Here is an 18,171-nt window from a genome sequence, read left to right on the forward strand (position 1 = left end):
ATATTATAACAACAACATCTTTGAAACAATTTTCAGTAATTTCTACTTTTCTTTTAAAGGGTATTTTAGTCTTTATGTCCCAAAATTTGAAAGAAGGGCAATTGTTCAGCTAGTCCAACGCTGATATGTGCGTAATTAATGGAAGTGCTTTTATGAGGAGAATTGGAAAAAGTATCATTAACTTTGGTGTTTTTTAATAAAATGAAGGACACAGTTTTGAGACATATAAGTCAGTTAATTATCAGCAAGTAATTCCCCTTCTGTTAAATGTACTTTCAGATCATAAGAACTATAACTGGGCTTCCACAAATCCCAAGACCCCAGAGAGACATGGTTACAAAAATTTACCTTTGGCTCATATATATGTAGATATATATTATATATATGTATATATTTATATATATATACTATATATATATATTTGTATGTGTGTGGGTATATATAATAGTTATATATATAGATATATATATATATATATTGTATGTGTGTGTGTATATAATATATATATATATATATATATTGTATGTGTGTATATATAGATAACTATTTATATATATATATACACTGTATGTGTATATTATATATATGTGTGTATATATATATATATAATATATATATATATATATTTGTGTGTATATATATATATATATATATATATACTCCTACAAAAGGGTATATAAAGTAACACACACACAGAGTGGAAGAAATAGTGTAGTAGTCAGGGGAGGAATGTTACTAGTCCACACAGACTTAAAGATAGTATTTTTGTTTTCTTTTTTAACTTGTCTATATCAATTTCTTACTTGTTTGTAACTAGTGGACATTTCTAGGCCTATAAATAAATTTGTAAAAAGTCTGTTCTAGAATGTCCATTTAATTTGACGGTGAGATACTGTGGTTGAGCAGAAGATATTTAGTTGTTTTTTTTTTTGTGTGTTTTTTTAATTTGGTTTGAAAGATTTTTGGTGTGAAAAATGTCTTATGCTTAATCATTCATTTTATAGATGTATTCCTGAGAAGCTTCAACAAATTTCACAGTTGATTCGCGGCCTCTGACAAAAACAGGAGGAGAAGCATATTAAAACCAAAATCACTAATCCAGTCTGGGAGCATCTACAGATTGTCTTGTCAACACGGATAATGGTGATGGGACTTACGATGTTGAGCTACACACCTTATGAAACAGGTAATCTGAGACGGCAAAACGTGTTTAATGACGGCGTCATTATGATGAAAATGGGCTTAATATGTGTGTTATCTGAAAAGCCAAAAAATATTTAGGATAATGAACAATTTAGTAAGGTGTATCACTTTGTTACCTGGGTTTTACAAGGATATAAAGGAACATTTAATGGTGAATACATGCTAGATATGATTTATTCAAAGCAAATATCAGCCTGAGAATAAGATGCAGATGTATTTCAAGTTTTGGCTTCCAATAAAGTTATGGCACTGTTATGTTCTAACCTAGGTTTAAAAGGACAGTAAATACCTCAAAATGTTTATATTAAATGTGTAGTTATGTATAATGAATCAACTTTGTAATATATTTTCATTATTTTATTTTGTCCCCATTACATGTGATTTTGCTCTGAAAATTGAACAATTTCTAACTCTGAACCCTTGTAATGCAATCTGCGGACTACTCAAGGCTAAAACCCTGCTACACATCTGTCCCTAATTGGCTTTAACTGATAACAATTTGCAAATCAATGCAGTATAATTATTATTACATATTATTACTAAAGCCCATAACTGGCTACTTCAAATAAGCCGGTGGCTATTGAAACATAATTGCAGTAAAAAAAGTTGAAGGGACCCAATACTCAAAAGCTAAATCACTTGAAAGTGATGTAGCATAACTGAAAAAAGCCTGACATGAAAATATCATCTGAATATCTCTATGTAAAAAAGGAAGATAATTTACCCTCACAATTTCCTCAGCTCACCAGAGTAAGTGTTCTGTAAAAAGGTTATCTTTCAGTTACTGCCCCACTGCCAAAAAAAAAAAGGAGGAAGAAGAAAGGAACAGAAACCAATCAGTGCTGGGGTCATTAACTGTTTTACTGCGTTTGCATGAGATTTTCATAGTAAACTTCCTTAAAATGAATAGGGAAAATAACATGAGGGTGCTGAGGCCCACTCCCCTTTAAAGTTCCGGGACTTGATTGGCTGCCTAAAGTCCTTTACAATGGGGTGTGAATAGGTAAAACTTTTTTTTTTTACATAGAGATATTCAGGTGATATTTTCTAGTCCGCTTTTTACAGCTATGCTGCATCACTTTTAAGTGTTTTAACATTTGGGTATCATTTCCCTTTAATTTGTTTTATCAACACGAAGACTTGGCTGATATGTTATTCTATAGCAGTGATAGTGAACCTTGGCACTTTAGATGATTCACAACTACATATACCATGATGCTTAGGCACTCTGCAGTCCAGGGAAATGTAATTCTGAAACACCTGGAGTGCCAAAGGTCACCATTACTGTTCTATAGCAACACAACAGAAATGTCTTGTAATTAAAAGGTGTTTACTGTTCCTTTAAAATTGTTATGTTACCTCTGACGTCAGTTAGGGACAGTTATAAATGAATTATTAGAGTTTACAGTGATTAATATCCCTTTTAATGTTACTTATGTTTTTTTTTATATATATTCAGGTAGTAAATGTTGATGCTTTTAAAGGGACGCTGAACCCAAATTTTTTTCTTTCGGGATTCAGAAAGAGCATGCAATTTTAAGCAACTTTCTAATTTACTCCTACAATCAATTTTTCTCTTCATTCCTTTTGCTACTTTTTAGTTAAAAAAGAAGGCATCTAGCTTTTTTTTTTATTCAGAACTCTGCGACAGCACTTTTTATTGGTGGACTGAATTTATCCACCTATCAGCAAGGAACAACCCAGGTTGTTCACCAAAAATGGCCCGGCATCTAAACTTTACATTCTTGCATTTTAAATAAAGATACCCAAGAGAATGAAGAAAATTTGATTATAGGAGTAAATTAGAAAGTTGCTTAAAATTTCATGCTCCTATCTGAATCACGAAAGAAAAAAAATTGGGTTCAGTGTCCCTTTAATAACCCTTTTTTTTAACCATAGCTTATTTGTATTTTAAATAAGCGAACATTAAAAATATTTTTTTGCATACACATAAAGAGAGAGGCGCTCAAACCAGGGAACAAACAGTAGAGTAATAGCTTGTTTTATGGCTAATTACCACCTCAGAAGCAGCCTCTTTTGGCCCCAGCATGTGTACCGTACACAGAGAAGAACTGTCCTGTAGTATATCAGTCTGATCCTGACTAAACAGTGCAGTCCAGCCCCAAAAATACCCTGAACAAGAGACCTAGTAAACCCCAAGACTTACGTTTCGGCCTAGTGTGGGCCTCATCAGTGAGGTGCAAGCCATATCCCTCTAGGGCACATTGGCAACGAATCTGGTCTTGTTTCCCCGCCATTATTTTTAGGGAGACTTCTCTAAGGGTTATAATTTGCATACACAAAAAGATATCAGCGCTCAACCAGGGAATGCATAATAGATTGTTGTATGTCTAGGTACTCTCCCAGAAGCAGCGTTGTTTTGCTGAGCATGTGACCATACACAGTTTTCAGTCCAGCGCTAAAATAGCTATCAATCTCTCCCTGAACAAGAGACCTGCCAAAGCCCAGACGTACGTTTTTCGGCCTAGTGGGGTGAAACGAAACGGCTACCTAAGTGGTAACTCACCATAGAAAAACCTGCTGAGCTTTTGTTTGTTCACTGGGTAGAGCGCTTCACTTTCTGTATGGCATTAAAACTATTTTTTCTGTTCCATCCAAAAATGATGTTTAAATATTTATTATTATGATTATTATTAGTATTAATAATTAGAATGTTTGGGGATTCTCCCAACCTTGAAACTACATCACAAAAACATTAAATAGTTTTAACTAGGTAGACGTATTTTAAAAACTCAACTAGTAGCGGAGTTGTAATGAAAATATATGATTACTTCTTTCGGAATAGACACTTGATAGTTTGCCTTGACATTTCTTTGACACAGGATTTAAAAAAATAAATGATAATACTAATCTGAACTGCTCCTATTTGAATTGTTATTTACAGAGAACTGCTGTTTAGCTAATCCGCCTAATTTAATATGGAGGAGGACACTCCTATCTGTGCGGATGACAGAACTATTTGACATGCATAGTTTAATAATTAGCATTTTAGATACTTTATTATTGATAAACGTCTATCTCTATGAGTCACTATTTTGTTAATTGTTTTCTTTTTATGTGAAATTGTATTTGATTTTCAATAAAATAAAGTTTCAAATGCAAATAAAATAAAATAATAACAACAATAATAAGAATAATGCTGTCCCGGTCTTGAATAAAGCTATTTATTTTAATTCTTTGAAAAGGATTTGCCTTTCCCTTGCCACCAATAGAGCTTTATGATAGGTCCATATCGGCCAATGACATGTCCTGTTCCTCCCATTTTTTTTCCTTTTATACATTATATCCCTTGTAAAGAAATATGATTTAAAAAAAAGTGAAAACTTCATACATTTATGCAAAACCAAATAGTGTTCTGGTGATTTGTTATTATTTTACATAAGATAAGTATTATCTCTGTATATAGTATGGTAGGGCTCTTCCTTGAAGAAGTGACATTTTTCCTGTTGTGGTTCATTTTTCGTAACTTGGTGAAGCAAAGATTAGGTCATTGGCATTTGTGTAATTCTGTCTATTTATGATATGTAAAATGTATTATGGCTCAGTTGACCAATTTTTATTTTATTTTAAATTTAAACATAATAAATAAATAGAGGTCTTATGAGAATAAATATTTACATTTTCAAGGCTGGTAAAAATAAAGTTTTTAAAAGAAACAAATAAAGATGTCAATAATATAGACATAAAATGTGTTGGGGACTTAATAGGGACTTAAATAAAGTAGAATTTTATTTAAATATATTCAATATTCTCTCTTAAAGGGAAATGCAACTTTAGAAATGTACTTCCTTTGTAGTTAAGCATGTATTCCATATATTCCATATTTTTGGCGTATTTGTTAATACCAGAAACATTTCAAACCATTATTATTTATTTGTTATACATATGATAATGCAACTATTAAGCCTTTAAAACTATATTTTACGCAAACAAAGTTATATAAATGCAGTTCACGTTTACATTGAAGCTTACAGGAAATTCATGTTTGTGCACATCTTCACTAGGGATCAGTTTCTGATTTGGCTGGTAGAAATAACTCCCTCAACTTTATTGGTGAACAGTGACAGGGCTTCACATGCATGAAACGAACGGGAATACATTTTAAAATGTGCTCTTTAAGAGGTAGCGTAGAAAGAAGTGACATGTATAACCATTTCCTTTTACTCTGACAAAAGATAGATCCTTAGGACCTTCTCTGTGTTACTGGGGGGGGGAAGGTGTATTAGTGCCCCTATGTTGCACAGCAAACCTACCGAGTTCTATGCATAAGCCTGTCACACCGTCACATCCAAAGGAGTTTGTCAGTGTTGTCTGTACTTTGTTTTTTATTCCGTATAGAACTCTGCATTTGATACAGACTGACTGTTAGCGACTAGGCCAAATGTCGCTAGCGGCTGCCATTTTGGGCATTTGTTACCTCACAAAAGAGACCAATGCACATGCTTATTAGTGACGCACACACACCCAGCTGTTATGATCTATATTCTTTGCACTTTCATGAAACCTATTTGCACAAATGTTTTAAAAGATAAAATGAATGATATTCATGTTTCACGTGATTTGTATTGATGATTTGTGTGTGGGCGTTTTGTCTTCTGTGATGGTGTAATCTTTCCTATAATTTTGTCTGATTAGAAGCACCTCTGTTATATATTTGACACAAGGCAGTCAAATAAACTAGATTCAGAAGTTAAAGGGATATGAAACAAAGTTTTTCTTTCTTGATTCAGATAGTGCATGCAAATTTAATTTGTTTTCTAATTTAGCTCTATTATCAAATTTTCTTTGTTCTCTTTGTATCTTTTACTGAAAAGTTCAGGACCATGCACGTGTCTGGAGCACTTATATGGCAACAGTTTTGCAAGAATGTTATCCATTTGCAAGAGCCCTAGATGTCAGAACTATTTCCTGCTATGTAGTGCTCCAGATGCCTACCTAGGTAGCGCTTCAATAAAGAATACAACGAGAACAAAGCAAATTTGATAATAGAAATAAATTGGAATTTTTTTTTAAAATTGTATTCTTTGTCTGAATCACAAAAGAAAACGTTTAGCTTTCATATTCCTTTAAAATGTTTGAAAATCTTTCAATTTGTTCTACTGAGATTACTTTGTAGAATAGTTGACTTTTTTTAAAGGCATCAGCTTGTTGCTTTGTTGTCCAACATATAATTCAATTCTTTTGTTCTTTAAGGTGTTCACACTGTAAAAGTAACATACGATGATGAACCTGTTCCAAAAAGTCCTTTTAAAGTAGAAGTGACTGAAGGTTGCTTCCCATCTCGGGTTAAAGCGGAAGGGGCCGGTCTTAAGGAAGCCTTCACCAACAAGCCTAATGCATTCTCCGTCATTACAAGGTAACCATAAAGCGGAATGAAGTATTTGATACATTTTAAGGAGCACGTCACATTAAGAACATTTTGAAAAGAAACTATTTATGCATAAAACCTGAATTCGTTTTTTTTCCCTCCTGTCTAAACATAGTATAGACCAGTGGTTCCCAAACTTTTTCCAGTCACACTCCCCTTTGATTCCATAAACTAGCAGTGCACGATCCCTAATGAAGATAGCACCAGCACAATATAATTTAAGAGAGTATTTAAACATTTATTTCAATTTTAAATTAAAGTTTTTAGCTTAATTAAAAATGTATTATCTTGATATTGTGATACCAGCTTTAAAGTTGATATCCTATGTGCAAGAGTCTGATATACCACAATTATTAATTACTTCTCTATTAAAAAAAAAAATGATAATATGGTGTATGGGTTTAATAGAGCCAGGTTTCCTGTCACTTAGTAGGCGTCTTAAATCACCACGTTTTGAAGATCTGGAGTCAATATCTTTGCTTGTAGCATAGTTGTACAACTGAACTAATCAACAAACTGTAAAGATACTCAGACAAGCACAACAGGCCTTTGCTGTGTTTCCTGCTACTACATAGTGATTACAAATGTTACACATGAAAGCCAAGATTTTTATTTCATGATTCAAATAGAGCATTCAATTTTAAACAACTTTTCAATTTACTTCTATTATCAATTTGGCTTTGTTCTCTTGATATCCTTTTTTGAAGGAGCAGCAATGCACTACTGGGAGCTAGCTTATCACATCAAGTAAGCCAATGACAAGTGCAGCCACCAATTGGCATCTAACTCCCAGTAGTGTTTTGTGCTGCTAAGCCTACCTGTGTATTATTTTCAACAAAGGATAGCAAGAGAACAAACCAAATTATATAACAGAAGAAAGTTGTTTAAAATCACATTTTCTATGTGAATCACTAAAGAAATATTTTGGGTTTCATATCCCTTTAGCAATAAGTGCTGATGTACAGCGCTAGTAAAACAAAGAATGAGAGCCTTCTGTACAAGTGACTGCAATTTATCTCAGCCAGAGAGACTGTAAGTTGCTGATAAACACAAACTATCTTTAAAGGAAAACCTTGAAAGCAAAGAGAGGTAAAACCTCAAATACAAAAAGAGAAAGTTGTTATGGTTTTGTCATCTAGGATAAAGAGCCACACTTAGATAATTGTTCTTAGAGGAGCCTTCTAGCCTCTGCTTTCACGCCTTGCAAACTAGTGCCCCACCCCTTCTAACTCTAGTGTCTATTAGTGCCCCCCCAAAAGTAGGTGCGTCCACTTTGAAAACCACTTTCTCATCTTTATATCTTTCTTTCTCAGTTTCTTACACTATCATTCTTTGTTTCTCTTTCTCATTTCTCTCACCCTTGATTTACTTTCTCTTGTTATAGTGTAAAATGGTAGTTACTTAAAGTGAAGGTCCATTTTGATGAATTGGTGCCTGGTTTTTAATAAACCTATTAAAACCAAGGGCACTTTAATTCATAAAAATTGACATTTCACTGTTTTCTTCAAAAACTTACCTTTTAATCCTGGCAGCCACTCCAGCACTTCCTCCGCCCGTCGCAAGCGTCTTCGCGGGTTTAAAATGACAAATCAGGCTTCCTCCAATCACAGCGTTGCATCAGGCCAAGATTCCCCTGGGGGGGAAGCTGTGATTGGAGGAAGCCTGATTCGTCTGTCTGACGTCTGCAGAGGCGTCAGACGTCCGGGGGAATCGCTGGAGCGGCATTCAGGATTAAAAGGTACGTTTTTGAAGAAAACAGTGAAATGTCAATTTTGATGAATTAAAGTGCCCTTGTTTTTAATAGTTTTATTACAAACTGGGCACTAATTCATCAAAATGGATCTTCACTTTAAATAAAGATAGTTTTACCATTTCTTCCCTAAAGCTGTCCACATATACAAAATGATACATCCAAATGAGACAAGTTGTTGGCTTCTAATTCTTTTTAGGTGATGTAAATGTCTGGCCAACATATCCTGCTCTGCTACATTCATATCAGCATCCAAATAAATCAGTCTCCTTTTGTATCTTTTTTATACTTTTTTACCACCTATTTTATAAGATTCCACTGTGGCAGAGTTTTTAGAGTCTTTTTTAACTTTATGTTTTTGTCTCTTTTTTTTTTTTTTTTTTTTTAAATCACATTTTTATTGTGCCCTTTTTAATGTTTAGAGGGATAAAATTCCTTTGCAATATGACAGGTGTTTTTCAATATAGAGTTAATTTAAAATTCTAGGCACATGTTTAAGTACAATAAAACCTGAAAATATTTAACTAAACATGACTTTTCTGCCTATCAAATTATTGTACACCACACTTAAATTAATAATACTGTTACAGTTATTTCATTAATAACTATACAGCAGCTGTGTACATTTTTGTTTTTACTGCTTTACTCCAGTGGCATTATTTTGGAATTATAAGATATAGGACGTGCATTTAAATCTGATTTGAATCTGTGGCTGTGGTTTCCTAAAAGAGTGTGTTAAAGGATATGTAAAGTAAGAGACTAATATATTCATATTTTGCAGGGGTGCTGGTATCGGTGGGCTGGGAATTACCGTTGAGGGTCCTTCAGAATCCAAAATGTCATGTAAAGATAACAAAGATGGAAGCTGCAGTGTTGAATTTACTCCTTATGTCCCTGGCGATTATGATGTAAATATCACCTATGCTGGAGAGCACATACCAGGTATGTTCTGTAGTGCACCTCATTAAGGGAGAGACATAAACTATACAGAAAAGGAACAGACAAGTACAAGGGTTTTGGGTAGCATAGGATTGTGTGTGTTCTGTGATGCTGTCGATTGCAGGGATACAAAACCCACAATTTATCTTTCTTGATTAACAAAGATTATGATTTTAATCAACTTTCTGATTTTACTTTTATTAGCAAATTTGCTTCTTTTGGCATAGGAGCAGCTATGCACTACTGGGAGCTAGCTGAACACAACTGGTGAACCAATGAAAAGAGGCATTTATTAGATATGTGCAGCGTCGAAAAATTCGGTTCGGTTCGATTCGGACCGATTCGAATTTCGGTTCGAATCGATTCGAATTCGGAAGAAATCGAATGAATTCGTTTCGGATTCGTAAAAAATTCGGTTCGATTCAGGATTGCGGTAATTGTTAAGGGGATATGCTGTGTATTACACTAGTATACTGTACAATACTAGTGTAATACACGGCCATCCGAATCTACCGAATAAATTCGAATCGATTTGGATTTATTTGGTAGATTCGGCACTACCGCAATTCGGACATTCGAATCGATCCGAATCTCCGAATTCGACAAATTCGTCCGAATTTGATTCGGATCGAATCGCACATGTCTAGCATTTATGTGCAGCCACCAATCAGAAGCTTAACTCCCAGTAATGCATTATGTTTCTTAGCCTACCTAGATATGCTTTTCATCTAAGGATAATGAAATAATAGAAGTACCACATGTTCTTTCAGAATCATGAAAGAAAAATGTTGGGTTTCATTTACCTTAAAGCTTGATTGACTGGAAAGCAAGTACAATGTGTGTGTGGACCAGGCAGTCGCAGCTAAGGGCGCGAGTACAAGGTACCGTTCTTAGAGATAGACTACAGCAGTCTGTTTTGAATGTGAGCACAGCAGAGTCTCTGTATCCTATCTCACTTATGTGTGTTCATGTGACAATCAAGAGTATTCTTATATAGCTGCCCAAAATATGCATTTGTACTATGCCAATACATTTTTAAGGATTGACCAGTAGATCAGAAGATTGGCATGTGATTTTCATGTTTAGCTACATGTGACAGAGATCATGTGGCCTCAGGATTACTGAAACCTTTATATACACTGGTATATCCTGCTCCATTGCAGTGACAGGACTAATTACAGCGTTGTAATATCTACGCACCCTCTTATGTAGTACTGAAGGCCTCTCTAGGGGAATGTAAATCGGATATTATACGTTTGTGAACAAATCTTCCTGATTTGAAATGTTGCTAGTGAAATTACACATTAAAATGTTAGTGTTTAGATGATGCAAATTTAAATCGACTCAGATTTAGGGTTATCAGAGGAAATATACCAATGCTTTGTTAACCCTTTAGCTACCAGAAAGGATCTCGTTTGTCAGCTAAGTAGCTTAACTCTAACCTAAACCCTAAAGAAATATAATGAAATTATGACTTAGGGTTGTGCTAAGGATTATTTTGTACATCCCTGGCTATATATGTAACAAAGGACAGCAGAGGAGTGATGGTGTATTAACATTTCTTGTAGCAAATGTTTTGTTGGAGGTAGAAATCTATTGGTAATATTGGACAGACTGATTGAGGTTAAGCTGGCTGCTAACCCAATACAGTTTAATGTTCTAACACTGATGGTAAAAACAGAAAAGACGTAGACACACATTACCAACATTAAATTATTCACTCAAAATAGATGTTGGATAAGTGTGGATAGTTACTTAATAACTCTGTATATTTTTATTTATTCCTCACTTTTGTAAACATTTAAATCTGTTAAAACCCCCCAAAAACAAACAGCCTAAAATATTGATGTATCTTTCAATCTGTCTATTGTTCATCTATCAATGTACCATTCATTGAGCGACAGTAAGTCACCTGGGGGAGTTAGATGGTCTGTGAATATAAATGACAGTTGTTTTGTTTTATGTATACCAACCATATAACTTGTAGCATTATATATGGACTGTATTGGGCAGAAGTTGGACGTCTACATAATTTAAGGATATAATTTACTTCTGAGATGGTTTTCTTTGGAGATATTTTTGCTAGTGTGAGGATATTTCAGGAACATCTGCTAAAAAGCTAAAAAATATACATTCCTACAAATACGAAATATAACTCTATAACATCGTCATCTCTATTGGCACTCCATTCATTCTTTGTAGTGTGTTATTGACATTAGTGGGTATTTATTTTAATTATTTCTCTTCATATTAAACCCTTTTTAAACATATTACAATTATACTGCCTAAAAAGGGTAAAAAAAATGGGGATGGGAGGAAAATGGTAAAATATTTTGCTTTTTGGGGCCTTTGTATTTGTCTCTGTTTCTCTCTCTCTCTCTCTCTCTCTGTTTCCTCTCTCTTGCTTCTGTCATTGTCTCTCTCTCGTTCGTTCTTTCTTTCTCTCTCTCTCTCTTTCTTTCTTTCTTTCTTTCTGTCTTTTTCTCTCTCTCTCTCTCTCTCTCTCTCTCTCTCTCTCTCTTTCTTTCTGTCTTTCTCTCTCTCTCTCTTTCGTTCTTTGTTTTCTCTCTTTCCTTTGTTTTCTCTCTCTCTTTCTTTCTCTCTTTCTCTCTCTTTCTTTCTCTGTCTCTCTCTTTCTTTCTCTGTCTCTCTCTCTCGCTCTCTCTCTTTTTTTCTCTCTCCTTTCCAAACTGACATTACATAAAACACTTGAATAAACATGAAGGAATTTAAACACCAATTAGTGATAGCATCATTTTAACCTTGTTTAGATAGAAGTTTACCATGAGGCCAGTAAGTGAATGGGGTACGTTCTGTACAGGGCCTGGATTTACCATTAGGCAGAGTAGGCATGTGCCTTCCATATGCCTTTTCTGCACACCTCTGCGGCTCTGCCCTCACTCATCATAGTAGATAATAACTTTGCCCTAAACAAAGATGGCTGCCACGCTGGCCGGTCCAGTCCGTACCTTGAGTGAATGCGGACAGAGCAGCCTGAGAGTAAAGGCTGTGACACACTGAGAGCGGTGTGCAGCGTGATGATGCGGCTGTGCGCACTCAGTGTGTCCTGCCTTTTCATCTCTGCATGTTCAATAGCATCAGGTCGCGTAGCTGAGCGTTCAGAGTTGAAATGTTTGAACTTCAAAAGTGGTGACGCGGCGCAAAGCTGCTGCTTCGCCTCGCACTGCATCACTTGCTGTGTGGCACAGCCTTTAGTGTGTGGGGGTTGGCTCTTTTATGGGGAGTGACAGTGAGTGACTATTTGTGCGCTATTAGAGTGCTCGGAGTGGACAGTGGCCATGTATCAGCTGCAGCAGCGGCTGTCTAAATCAAAATGACAGATTTGTATGGTCAGAGGGTAGTCTTTCATATGAAATACCATAGGTATGAATATTATTGCTAAAATGCAAAATGCCAGGGCTGTGGTACAGGATAAACACACTTTAAAAAAAACAACTGACCCTTGGTTGATTGTGCACATTGCAGGCTTGGTCAGCAAAGTTTCTAAATGAAGCCCCAGTCTAGACAACCTGCACTTTTCTTGTATAAATTATATATAAAAAATACTGTTCTGACTGGAATCTCATCATACTGGGCAAATATTGTCTGTAGTGTTTTGTTATAGATCACGGACTCCCTTTTATGTGGCAAAATTAGAAGCTGCTGTAAAAAAAAAAAATCATAATTCTAAAAAGTTTTAGATTGTATCTGTAGATTCATACATGTGAACCGGGAGCGCATGGGGGGCGCTTTAGATGCTGTAAATCCGACCCTGCTTCTGTATTTACCCTTCTGTATGCTCACTGGCTCATGTATCTCACGCTAGGATGCCATTGGAAAATGTGTCTTAGATATAATTAATCTTCTTTTGATAGCTGTGAAAATGTTGTTATATAACATGTCTATACAACTTATCATTCCTTCTCATGTTTTTTTACAGGAAGTCCATTCAAAGTGCCAGTAAAGGATGTTATAGATCCCAGCAAGGTTAAGCTTACGGGGCAAGGATTAGGAACTGCAGTTAGGGCTAAAATCCCACAACAATTTACTGTGGACACTAGCAAAGCTGGTATAGCTCCTTTAAATGTGACTGTGAATGGACCTAGAGGTAAGGATATTAACAATTCTTTGTCATTGCAGTTTTTGTGTAGTATAGACACCACAGGAAAACCGTTGGACGCGTTTCATGCCTACTGGCACTTTATCAGTGACCATGTTACGTTTTATGATCTCCCCAAGGCAAAACATGCTGTGATCCGAGATGTCATTGCAGAAAATGCAAGCACTGTGCTCTGGCTGCACTGTGTAATCTTTCCTTAACACAGTGCAGCCAGAGCAGAGCACTGTTATTATTTTGAGACATTTTAAAAAAAAATAACTTTTGTTTTTCTCTGCAGCTTATTTGGAATGCAATTTTCAACTGCTGCAATACATTATAAAACTTTTTAGAATTTGATTTATTCTCCAGTCAATTGACACATTGCAATTGAGCTGGTGCGTTAGTGTAATCATTTTAAAATTTCATTTCCAAATTAAATGAAAAACATTTTTTGCAATAAATAAATCTCATTGCAGAAAGTTAATAAAAAAAAAAGTTCTGCCTCTGGGTATGTTCAAACAAGATAATGTATCTGTGTTAAATTTTGTAGTTTCACATTAACAAAGGAACTGTACATATTTTACAAATGTCCTCCTGGTTATTTTGATAATAAATTGCTCCAGATGTTCCGTATTCATTCACTCAAAGTAACAGTTGATGGCTTTTATTTTTGTTCCATATTTTGTTTTTCATTATCAGATTGCAAATAGCATTTTTAATTCATTCACTGTGATATTTGTGTGTGTATGCGCTGGCCATAAGCAGTGAATAATTCACTGTCTTTGCTGGTATTAAGCACAGGATATGCTGAAGATGCACACATTTGTTCTGCTCAAAAATATGGTCGCAATTCACGTAATTCTTCATTGAGAGTAGAGTACTAAAAAAGAGGAAATTCTTTCTTTGGGCATAACATCAAAGGGATATTGCTTTCATATACTTAAGAGATTTGAAAAATATTTCTCTTACAGCAATTTCATTTTCTTTTGCTGTATGCAGTATGAAAGCACATATTTGTCTAAGAAAAAACAATTTATATATAAGAAGTAATGTGTCTTTTGAAATGTGTATGTCTTAATGTTAATCTGTGTGTGCATGCGTGTCTATGTGTATGTGTACATGCATATGTGTGTTCTACATCTTACTTCCTCTACACCGAATGTATACTATTTATTCAATCTTTTTCAACTATTAGATTTTAATTCATGAAAGAAACCATGTATTGCTCACTAAAATTAAAGGGACAAGCCATTTAGTAAATAACTTGAAAACGATGAGTATATCTGTAAAAAGATCAGTGAAAAATATAGTCTGAATTTCAAATAAGTACTAGATTATTTTTTTTTCAGACAAATTTCAAAACTAGTTAAATTTTCTTTCCCCCTTCATCATATGAAAGTCATCAGCCAATCACAAGTGCATATACAATGGAATTCTTGCACATGCTCACAGTCACTAGGCTTTTGTGCCTCAGAAAGCGTGCATATAAAAAGATTGTGCACATTTTGATAATGGAAGTGAATTGGAAAGTTTAATTATGACTTTAGTGTTCTTTTTAAAAAAATGATAAAAATATATTTTACCTCACAATTTTTTCAGGTCTCTAGAGTAAGTCCTCTGTGAGCAGTTATTCTTTAGATACCCTTTTTACTGTCATCTGCATGTGGGGAAAAAACCCAAAAACAAAGCCAATCAGCATCATCAGTGCCACATTCACATTTCACTTTACTGTGATCTCATGAGATTTCACCATAATCCTGTGATATTTCATAGTAAACATTCTTAAACTGAGATGCACACTTCCTTGCAAGTCCTGGGAAAAGCATTCTTATTGGATGCTAAAAGTCTCAATACAATACAATAGTATGTGGCTAATGAGGGAAATCTTTTTAGGCAAAATATCTTCCTTTTTTACATAGAGATGTTTGTTTTCTAGTCTGCTTTTTGCAGATAAACATAATTTTCAAGTGATTCAGCATTAGGGTATCATTTCCTTTAAAGTGTTGTTATAATTGACCATCTGTCTTTTTTGTTTATTTATTTGGTCTGGTTAAAGGTGAGTAAATACTAATGATAAAGGTTTGCTGTGTACAAGTTCTCAGATCTGGTTTCCGGGAACACCTTTTGTTCAGAATTTTAGAAAATTCCCAACTCAATACAGCTGGCTCATTGAAAAGAATTAAAGCACCTTGTGTAATTCCCAGTCTTTTATTCCCCGAGAGCAAGGTTGATATTGATGCGACAGAATTTAGTTGTTAAAAAAACAAACAAAAAAACAAAAAACGGTTATTATATATAATCTTAAAATTGATGAGTAGTTCCTAAAATTTGTAACCAAGGCTTTGCATAAATCTCTTGAATTTAACCTTTGTACTAACATAGCTAACCACACTAATATGCTTGGCACATCAGAATATCTTGTATTTTTTTTTTTATCTTTTTCAAACATAAATGTAAACCCTTTATATAAACTATATACATTTTTTGCTGATTATGGGTATCTGTTTTTAATGGTTTCTTGTGTCTTTTTCACAATGATACACTTTAAAGGGACACTGAACCCAAATTTTTTCTTTCGTGATTCAGATAGAGCATGACATTTTAAGCAACTTTCTAATTTACTCCTATTATTAAATTTTCTTTATTTGAAATGCAAGAATGTAAGTTTAGATGCCGGCCCATTTTTGGTGAACAACCTGGGTTGTCCTTGCTGATTAATGGATAAATTCATCCACCAATAAAAAAATGCTGTCCAGAGTCCTGAACCAAAAAAAAGCTACAATGTCTTCTTTTTCAAATAAAGATAGCAAGAGAACAAAGAAAAAAATGATAATAGGAGTAAATTAGAAAGTTGCTTAAAATTGCATGCTCTATCTGAATCACAAAAGAAAAAAAATTGTTTCAGTGTCCGTTTAACCTCTTAAGGACATATGACGGAATTTTTCTGTTATAAAACAATTGAGCAAACTGAAAGCTGTGTCCTTAAAGGGTTAAGGTTTTTAATTTGCTGGTCACACAATTTGTTTTTTACTCCCGTGGAAGGAACTTGATTTAAAAAAAAAATTGTGCTGTACGTACCTGTTGTGATTTAAATAAAGTTTGTTACATATTGCTTTTCGTTTTAAATACAGATTATGAGCCCTTATAACTAAGGTTGCTTTGGGAATTTAGCTTCTTTGTGGACCAAATTTGAGTTACCCCAAATTAATGTCAAAATTCCTTATATGTGTGACAAGAATGTAAAGTGTTGTGGTTTTTGTAAGGCAGGTGATATAACAGTCTTTATTTTTAGCTGATGAGACAGATTCTCAGACAAGACGCAGTCCCTTGAAAGCCATTTCAGATTTCTTTAAAGGTGACTTCAAGAGGGATTCGAATGAGACAGGTTTGAACTTTGATACTATGCTCCAGGAAAGCTTTTTCCAATGACTTGTGATTTGGTTTTCCGAATTATTTTTTTACTACCTTTTACTTTTCACATTACTAATCATTTCTAATCAACTAGTTCACCCTTTAAATAATGATCACTTATTATGACTGTGATTCGACTGCTGATGATTTCCAGGGATGTTGCAATTAAAGGTATATTCCCTATACTTAAAGGGAATCTCCTGTCAAACCAATTTTGCCTTACCTTAGCCAATATATCATGAGCCATACAGATAATAAAAATTATAAACAATATTTTGAGAATTCATACATCTTTCTGTAATGCAAGCTGTGTAGAGACCAATTCAATCAGTAAAATCTAATCCACAATTTAGGTATAATTGTTGATAAAGATTATTGACAATGTTTCAATACCAATGTAATAATAAAAAGGATCATACGTTTTATGGGAGATTTCTTTTTAATGTTTGTTATATGTCCAGGGTAAAGGTCTCTGTTACTGATTCTCTGGTAGAGAAAACATTGAGTAGCTACAATGTTTAGTATATATAGATAATATTAAAGGGACGCTGTACAATAACATTTGTTTTGCCTTAATGTGTTCCAAATGACTTATTATACCTACTGTAGAGTATTAAATGTATGGGAAATTATTCCTTTGTGTTTATTTTTGTATTTGAAATAGCCGTATTTGTCCATCAAACCATCACCTGTTGTTTTCTAAGACATACCCATATCAATGGGCTGACGCTGCAAGTAAAACAGACCTGGTAATGTTATCTATGTTATGTATTGAAATGCTAATGATGGCTAGAAGTTGAATTTGCACGACCAACTATTTCATATACAAAACTTATCGCTCCCTCCTACCCCTACTGGGAGATTAATCATTGCTACTGTATCCAGTTTGCATAGCTTTTCTATATAGTTTCTTACTTATATTTTCAGTATAGATGGGGAGTGCATCAGGCAAAAGTAGATGTTTTAAATAACAAAATAAATGTAAACAATCAGTTTGCAAACCATCAAATACACTCCAGCAGGTAAAATGGACCATTGGGAACACATTAAAGGGGAGAACATTTTAGTGCACAATGTCCCTTTAAACATTGTTGGGTATCGCCATTCTTGGATCAGCTTACAGAACCCGTGGGAATGTACCTATAAAGCAACAGTCTATCCTGTCTGTCAGTGTCAGTTGACATGAAATGACACCACAATGGACCCTGGCTCCAGTAATTCCAACAATTGGTTCATTGTGGGCTTTTTAAGGTAAACTCTTGAACTCATTGAGGATATGCATCAAGTAATGCAAAACCAACTATTGATTTAAAACATGAGTAAATTGCATAGTAGTATTGTTTGATCCAATTGATTAGACCAAAATGAAAAGAAAACACA

At 34.4% G+C, this 18,171-nt stretch overlaps 1 protein-coding gene across 1 annotated transcript in view; it reads left to right on the plus strand.

Moving 5' to 3' along the window:
* Positions 1–18,171, plus strand: part of FLNB (filamin B) — a 341,931-nt gene that overhangs the window by 220,010 nt on the left and 103,750 nt on the right. The window contains 5 exon segments of the mRNA XM_053720866.1: positions 1,018–1,166; positions 1,168–1,186; positions 6,418–6,580; positions 9,124–9,284; positions 13,222–13,389. Coding sequence (XP_053576841.1) covers positions 1,018–1,166; positions 1,168–1,186; positions 6,418–6,580; positions 9,124–9,284; positions 13,222–13,389 — 660 coding nt within the window.

Source organism: Bombina bombina, chromosome 7 (assembly GCF_027579735.1).
Source record: "Bombina bombina isolate aBomBom1 chromosome 7, aBomBom1.pri, whole genome shotgun sequence".
Taxonomy (NCBI): domain Eukaryota; kingdom Metazoa; phylum Chordata; class Amphibia; order Anura; family Bombinatoridae; genus Bombina; species Bombina bombina.